This window comes from Lactuca sativa, chromosome 8, assembly GCF_002870075.4.
Source record: "Lactuca sativa cultivar Salinas chromosome 8, Lsat_Salinas_v11, whole genome shotgun sequence".
Lineage (NCBI taxonomy): Eukaryota > Viridiplantae > Streptophyta > Magnoliopsida > Asterales > Asteraceae > Lactuca > Lactuca sativa.
In genome coordinates this window covers 90,995,868-91,004,183 of record NC_056630.2, presented here as the reverse complement: position 1 = coordinate 91,004,183, position 8,316 = coordinate 90,995,868, and the positions used below count along the sequence as shown (strand labels likewise).

Here is an 8,316-nt window from a genome sequence, read left to right as displayed (position 1 = left end):
ACCGGTCAAGTGGTTAGAATTGTAAAAAAATTAAAAAACATAGTGTTAAATTTGAGAAAAAAAAAACACATTCTTAAATTAGAATTTTGATATAAACTTAGTGTCTTTTGTATTATTTATCCTTGAAAAAACAAGAAAAACCTATATATGGAAAGGAAACTAGGAAAGAGAGAGGTGGCCGAGTCCGAGTCCGAGTCCGAGTCCCACTCCCACCCCAAAGGCAATTATTTTCTTGTTTTCCTTTTAATCTTTTTTTACTTCTCATGAACGTACTTAACCTAATGTAACAAGGAACAAGGTGAAAAGGGTAAAATACATACATTGGACTGATATTATTATTACTAAAATTTTAAAGGTGTAGTCTAAATTCGTAATGTAAGTGAATATATATAACCACAAGGATGTAATTCGTAATTTGGTGTATAGTGAGGTTTTATCTTGTTATTGTTATGTGTAGTACAATATGATTTAATATGAGTACGTAGGTTGGGGAATTTCCCAAATTTTAATCGGAATATGGTTGTGAATCCATGCAGAGATGAACTAATTCCTGTTGGTATTTTGTGTATAATTCCCCGACACCGATAACTTCTTCACTTTCTGGGTTTAATCCTCGTAACACAACCAATTTTTCCTTGATCGTGGCAGATGCGTCGTCGTTTGGATCTAACCCCTCTATAAACTCCCCATGAATTTCCCGGCAGGCTATGATGAACATCGCTGCGCTATCTGGTCGATGAGCCTCACACAGCACCGCCAATGCTTCTTGTAAACATCCCGCCGCTACATACATTATTAGGGCCCTGAAATTAAGGACACATACGCATACATATACGCTACGTAATTTTGAAAACCTTTATTTATTTATTTTTATTGAAAATAAATGATGATACCTCCACATGTTATGTTCCGTATTTAACACGTGTCCTGCCCATCTTTGCATTACCCTACACTCAAAAAAATACCATAAAACTAATTGGAAATATTTCTCTTAATATGAAGACTTGAGAGAAATAAAATGTTGTCTTGTTTTATTATATATATAATATCATACAAGATAAGTAGTAAATATATATGTACCACTGATTAAAGTAAGAATTGAATTGTAAAGAAGAGATTAATAAATAAAATACCTTGAATAATCACTTCCTTTTAAATGTGTTGCTGCTAAGGTTGCAGCATCTGTCCAACACCCTGCATCTTGCAACTGACAAACATAATAAAAACAATCTTGATTCATGATGGAATTCTAAATCTAATCTAATAATAATAAGAAGAAGAAGAAAATGAAGGTGAATGACATGAGAGCAATCAGCACCTGTGAACAAGCTTCTTGATATCTCCCAACAGCACAGAGGAGGTGTGTGCCAGATAATGACCTGTCAGTCCTCACCATATTTGCTGCAACCACCTAATAAATAAAAAAAGAAATAATTTATGGTGGAAAAATAAAATAAAAAAGATGAGATGGAAACTGCATGTTACCTTAACTGCGAGTTCATTCAAAGATCTTGAGACTGCAGAGGAAAGAGCAACAGCACGCAAAGCATTTGGGTAGAAGAAGGAGCTCTCTGGAGGAGTTGAAAGAAGTAAATTCACAGCAGCATCCAAGTTACCAACTGTCACTAGCCTATTTATTTATTATAAATAATAATAAATCATTCATCAACTCCACAATTCCTTAGTAACAAAAAAAATTCTAACTACAAACATCTTAAGAGAAAATGAGAAAGAGATGAAAACTGACTCATGGACTTGGTTTTGAATAGCTTGTTCACCCTCCAAGTTTTCATGCCAAGTAATACGTTCACTAGCATTTTCCCACAACTCTTCTTGTGCAAAAGCCATCATCCTAAGTTCACCATTACTCTGTCATCCATTCATGATGGAATAAATAAACAATATGGCTAAGGAATGAAATGAAGAAAACAAAAGAAATTCCAAAATTCCATCTGAAATAATTATACCACGTAAAAATAGAAGAAAAAAAAAAAAGAAAACTTACGAGTGAATTTGAGTTTGTTAACCTTGGTACAGATCTTCTCTTCATGGTGAACATCCTACTTAGTACAGATGACTCATCAATGGTAGATGGCAATTTCACAGGTGCTTTTTGCAAAGACTTTGTAGCCAACATATTCAGTGAGTGCTTTAATGCACGAGGCAATTGCAACCAAAAACAAGCCTCCAAAGTTTCACCAAATATTGCAGCTGCAAAAGAAAACCTTGCAGCACAACCTTTATTCACAATACTACCATATTGTCTCACCCTCTCATCATCAAGCACACAGCCTAATTCAAACCAAAAACAAAACAAACTTTTTTATTATCACATCATTCTACTTATAGTAAGAAGTGCAATAATATGGTTAATAAATTTGAAAAGTATGTTGCATTTAGGCTGAAAATAAAGCTTTACCTTCTCTTCGGTAAGGCTCTAATGCTTTAAGAAGTAACTCAGGGACAACAGAGTCACCAATAGGTGATAAATCAATTAAATAACTACGAAGGTCTCCAACAGATGCTGATGAACTTCTTGATATTTGGGAATCTGAATCTCCCCCCTTATCTGGGATTGAACCGCATGTGTTAAACCATGAAGGCTTTACCCCATATTGCAAGATTAACCGCAATGCCTATGGTTAAAAAAAAAAAAAAAAGATATTTTAATAGTATAAAATAAAAAAGATATACACCATATGATATTAGTGTGAATAAAGTCAATCTTACTAAGGCATGTGGTGTAGGAAGTAATACAGGAGAACATAAAGGCATTGGCCTAAATCGCTCCTTCACAGATCCAGGTTGGGCATCATAACCACTTTTTTTATCACTGCATGAAAAAAAAAAGAGTATACAATGTTAGTATTGGATAATATGTTTTGGTTGTAAATAGATATCTTGAAAACAAAGTAAAAAAAAAAAAAAAAAAAAAGTGATGCATACATGTTAACCTGAACAAGACGAAAGCTACTATCAGCTCCAGCAATACACAATACTAATGGATCGTTTTTGTCAGTTCGTACAGGTAACCAATCAAGCTCCAACACAAGTGTTCCTGGAAACCGTGTCTGTAATAGGGAATTGGCTAAAGGATCCTGTGAATCCTGAAAAAAAAATGATAATAATAATAAATAAAAAAAAGATTGGAAGTAGCAGAAAACATGGGACATAAATGACGAGTAAGAAAGCAAGTTAATTACAAGATCAAACACAGAAAATGTGTTGTCATTAAACAAAACAGCAATACGTCCAAGGCTGCGATCTCCAGGAACAACAGGGGAGAATTTAATTCTTCTAATGCCTTCTTTGTGAGTGTTGAAAGAGGAAGATTGTCCAGTTGTCACATCCCACCACCTTACATTTCCTAATCTGTCCCCCATAACCTTTTTACACATATATAAATATAAATAAGTAGTGACAAAATCTTTTAATACTATTATATATATATAAAAAAAAAAAAAAAAAGAAACTAACCACATGAGGCATACGATAAGCCATAGCTGTCACCATCCCTTCAGTAGAAACAAAAGAGGAGTCAGGCCACTTTGGTCTGGAAATAACAAATATGTATCATCAACTTATAATATATAAAAAAAATTGATTAAGAAAAAATGCTATATATATATGGAAGAAATGGATAATAAAAATTACCTGAAATCTCGGATCCTTCGTCCATGAACTTCAAACACCCCACAAGAGCCATTTACTAAACCAAATGAAAAGGTCTCTGTAAAATCTTCTTGAGCTCCATCTGCAAGTTACTTTTGAGTTTTGAGGATGAAAACCTTATTGAATTTACAGTAAGAAAGAGATAAAGTATAAAATGTTAAATCAAGTATGTAAGATTTAGCAGAGAATAGAAGAAGCTCACTGGTGTCTGTAGAGGCTCCTTCAGATGCTGCAGAAGTGTTGTCTTGAGAATTAGATACAGATTGCCTAGAGGCTCCACTGTGAGAGGGACGTGGAACAGTAGGAAGAGTCCACTCCAAAACTGTGAATGGAAGAGCTAAAGACCTAAGCTGCAAAAAGAAAAATACTATAATAAATACTTTTGTAGAGTTGCAAATATGATTCTTTCTTTTTCAAAAGTTTTTATGTTCTTTTATGGTTGGAACAATTTAACATTTGCAGTTTCTTCCATTGTGAAATTGAGATAAAGGGTTAAAAAGTTGGCCACTTTGTTGACTTGTAATTATCCTTTGAAAGTAGGAAAACAATCAGCCATTTTACCATAATTGGAGTCTTTGTCATTGCCCAAACCTCCACAGGTGCATCACGAAACAAGATCAAAAGATACCTACAAAATATATCAAGAATCCATACTTAAACAAAAAAGAAAAAAAACACTTCCATATTTAGGTGAAGTAGCAAATTAAACAACCAATATTCCTTTTCAAGAACAACCTTCCGGAAGATGACACACGTAGAGCTCTAATTGATGCACGTTCAGGCTTTTGTAAAACCCTAAATGCTCGATTATGACCACTCCGAAGGCATGTAACAACAAGCCTATTCACATAGCTTCCAGACTTCTCACTTCCCTGTATTAAGTACATAATTAACTTTCATAATTAAAATATTTATAAAAAAAAATTCAAAGATGAATTTGGTGGTTTTAGTATGTTTAATACCGGACTATATGAGAATGAGACAAGTCTAGTGTTTCCAAGCCACCTTAATCCTCTTACAAGATTATTATGTACAGAAAAACTTGCAGCTACAGCATTTGCAGAAACATCAATAACATCAATCGAACCATTTTGAGTTCCCAAAGCAACAAGTGGAACAGCCACAGCAGGATGGTTTCCACCACCTTCACATCATATATCATAAATGTCTCATTCACTAAGTGATGAATGTAAAAATGAAGTTTTAAAGAAGCATATGGAAAATTGGAAATTACAGAGAAAACAACTCACTTGCCAAAGTTGCTGTCAAAGAAGGAGAAGGAACAGCCAACAATGTCAATGTTGAAGAAAGGAGATGAAGTTGGCCAACAAGACTGATCTGCACCAAGATTTTGATTCACAAAATGCATGATTTATAAGGAAAATAGAATCATAACTTTGAACTTATAGAAATTGAATAGTCATAGTTTAGTATCAAGTATTAACTATTAACCTTGAGTGTTAGCTTATCCTGGCTTACAGTAGAGGCTGATGGATCTTTACGGACTTCTGTAACATGTGCAGGGTCAGATGTATCTTTTGGATTATCTGTAGGGTCTTCGGAAGTCAGAAGCCAATTCCATATCTTTCCATCATCTGAAATGGATATAAAATGTGTTCTACAAATGATATGTGAATCATCACGGAAATCAAAAGGATTATCAAAATCCAGATCAAATTCGTTGTCAGGAGATGAAGGTTGATGTCCATCGGAAAAATGCTTGCCGACATTTTGGAGGGTGGCATCCGATTGAGAGATGACAACTGCAAGAACTGAGGGAGTTGGGACAGATGTGCCAATTGAGGGCATCAATTCTTCCATCATACACTTTTCGTGCACCTGTTCTCCTCTGCAGTGATGTGCAAATGATTAGGTTTTCCAATTCCCTTAAACTCCTAAACCTTATGCAATTCTAAACGACACTTTGTAATTAGAGATGGATTATAACAATGGCACAAATAAGCAAACCATATATGCTTTGCTTTGGTTAAGCGACAATATTTACTCACTCCTTTCGCCGCCAAGCGCTAAGCCGGCCGTCGAGATGAGCACAGTAAACCAGCTCCATACTTGGGTCCGGCAACACGTCGAGAAACTTCCCACATCCTCTCGGTAAACTGGAATGAGACAGAGCCGTTTCGTACTGCAGATCAAACACGATTAATTCCCTCGGAAAAGTAACATACAAAATGTGCCTCCAATGAGGCGAAAATGCGAGTTTGACTGCATAAGTGGGAAGCGTCGCCGTTGCCGGGGAATTACTAAGTGTAGCGGCTGAACCAACGCCGATACCGACTTCTCTCTCAAGCTTATTCAACTCAGAGACATCGGTAGGGATTTTGAGTTCTTCCAATACGACATCAGAATCAGACACGTCCCCAAGGACTTTGATTGACAAGAGAAGGCCTTTTAAACTTATGACGCATAAATGGCGGGAATCGAAGGGGTCACGTTTAATACAAGAGAAGATTTCCGGCGATGCATCGTATTTGAAGAAGCAACGTCCGGTGGGGATGTTGAAAAGAGCGAGGAGTGATGATCCCATTAGGGCAGCGATTATCCATGAGTCGGATCGGGCTTGGATCCAACAAAGGTCTTGGATTCCAAGTTTGGAGTTCTGATCGGTTTGGAGGAAGAGCAGAGGGGCTGATTTCTGGCGAAGATCGAGGAGGCAAATACGGCCTTGGCGGTCGCCGGCGGCGAGGAGAAGGTGAGAGTGGGACGAAGAAAGGTCATGAGAGAGAAGGTCTAGACGGAGCGAGGTAGGGCACCAACGGACGGAGGTGACATAAGGGGACAGTGAGGAGGAGGAGGATGTGCTGCTGGTGCCGGATGTGGCAACAGGAGGAGGGATAGGAAAGACGCAGACGAGTTGCATGGAGCGAGTATCGAGGATAGGGACGGTGCTACCGGCGGCATATGCGAGGAGGCCGGTTGATACGAGGTCAGCGGATCCACCATTGTTGCGGGAGGGTGGTCCCGGTAGCATGCAGTCCGACGAATCGGTCGGTTGTCGTTGAACCAACGACATTGTGTAGCATCAAATCTCCGATGAGCTGATTCCGGTACCGTGATATGTAAATCTGCACAAAGGTGGTTGAAGGAATAGCAGCATGAATTGCTGATATGAAATAATTTACAATTTGGGTGCTTCTGTTTCAGATACTTTTACATTTCAGTACCTAAACTTTTATAATATGGCTTAAGTGGTCTATTTTCAAATAAAATGCTAAAAGTTTTGGATTTTTTCTTGTTTTTATAGTTTAAAAAAATATATAATTTGAATAGTTTTTATATGAAAAAACCCAAAACCAAAAGTAAGATAAAACCAAACAATTAAAAAGAAGAAAAGAAAAGAAAAAAAAAAGAAACTCTTTTGAGATTAAATATTTACACCCAAAAGTATAACATGAAATCATTGATCTTCTTTTCACATATTAAAAACAAGCCATAGTGTATCTTAAAATACCCTTAAAATTGGACCGTTCGTTATAATCATTGAAATATTTCATAAGGTCGGCTAAATAGACATCCCATTTTACCATTTAGACAACTCTAATTAATTTTTGAAATATTTTTATTGGTTGAAATTGCATTGTTTTCCGAAAAAGCTGATTACAAATAGTTCATTATAGGTTGACTTTTTATAAAATTGATGAAAAGGTGTCTAAGGGGTATCTTATTAGCAGCATCCTTCATATAATAATGTAGCATCACAAATCTCAACAAGAAAATGAGAGTTTAGTTTGTGATTATGGAAATGTATATCCGAAGTGTGGTGTTTCTTTTTACACGTGTTAAGATTTTTAGGTTCAAGTTTTTAGGAGAAAAAAGTCTGGGAATACAGGTCCATGGACATCATCAAATTGATTTCAGTTTTCAAAATATAGATCCGAATAGTCCAAACCAAAATTCAAATCCGATCCGACCCGACCCAATTACAATTCGGTTGGATCGGTTTTTATAATTCGGTTTTCAAAAATCGAAACATTTTAAAACGACATATAATTATAATATTACACAAGCAGCAAAAACAAATTATTTAGTTGTGATTTGAAATTTATAAACAACTAATTAGAAGATATATTGTAGTCAAATATTTTATAGGTAGAAAACTTTTGAGGGAAAATGCATATTAATGTTTTTTTATCGGGTGAAACGTTTTGAACTTATTTGAAAAAGTAAATTACAAAATTAATAAATAACTATAGATATATATTATAAATAGATAAATAATAAATGTTTATTCGGTTTTTTTGGACTATTCGATTCTTATTTTATAAACCAAAACCAATCCGAAATTCAAAATAATAATTCGGTTTTATTGAAAACCAATCCAAAAATCCGAATATCCGAACCAAATAGCTCAATCCAAATTGTACAATTGGATAATTTGGTTTTATCCGAATAATGAATAGCCCTAACTCCTCCAACTTCACATTAATATATGCAGGGCGGATACGAAACATTTTTGTTACTATACTTGAATGGATTGTTCCAAATATAATGTTCTAATGAAAAACAATTGAAAATCTTCTTATTTTAATAAATAAATAGTGTTAATCTGCATTTGACATTTGTCATTCTAAAACAAATCTTCATTAATATCATGTCACATGTCAAAAAGATATATTAGGCAACACT

At 35.3% G+C, this 8,316-nt stretch overlaps 1 protein-coding gene across 1 annotated transcript; it reads right to left on the bottom strand.

The window, feature by feature from the left end:
* Positions 1-268: 268 nt before the first annotated feature.
* On the bottom strand, positions 269-6,995 carry LOC111878257 (uncharacterized). Its single transcript, XM_023874766.3, has 20 exons — positions 5,682-6,995; positions 5,125-5,521; positions 4,923-5,010; positions 4,635-4,816; positions 4,408-4,544; positions 4,234-4,300; positions 3,875-4,022; positions 3,655-3,754; positions 3,478-3,553; positions 3,204-3,386; positions 2,947-3,107; positions 2,731-2,833; positions 2,420-2,636; positions 2,006-2,292; positions 1,748-1,869; positions 1,486-1,630; positions 1,319-1,411; positions 1,134-1,207; positions 894-947; positions 269-803 (listed from the first exon to the last, which is right to left on the bottom strand). The coding sequence occupies exons 1-20, from the start codon at positions 6,701-6,703 to the stop codon at positions 506-508; spliced, it is 3,954 nt and encodes a 1,317-aa protein (XP_023730534.1). The 5' UTR covers positions 6,704-6,995; the 3' UTR covers positions 269-505.
* Positions 6,996-8,316: the final 1,321 nt, after the last annotated feature.

What these genes read in the sequence shown, in the direction of transcription:
- LOC111878257 (XM_023874766.3), bottom strand. Translation starts at nt 6,703, where the DNA reads ATGTCGTTGGTTCAACGACAACCGACCGATTCGTCGGACTGCATGCTA. An exon ending in CTTATCGTATGCCTCATGTG is followed by an intron (nt 3,387 to 3,477) that starts GTTAGTTTCTTT and finishes ATGTGTAAAAAG; the next exon opens with GTTATGGGGGACAGATTAGG. An exon ending in TGAATGAACTCGCAGTTAAG is followed by an intron (nt 1,412 to 1,485) that starts GTAACATGCAGT and finishes TTTATTTATTAG; the next exon opens with GTGGTTGCAGCAAATATGGT.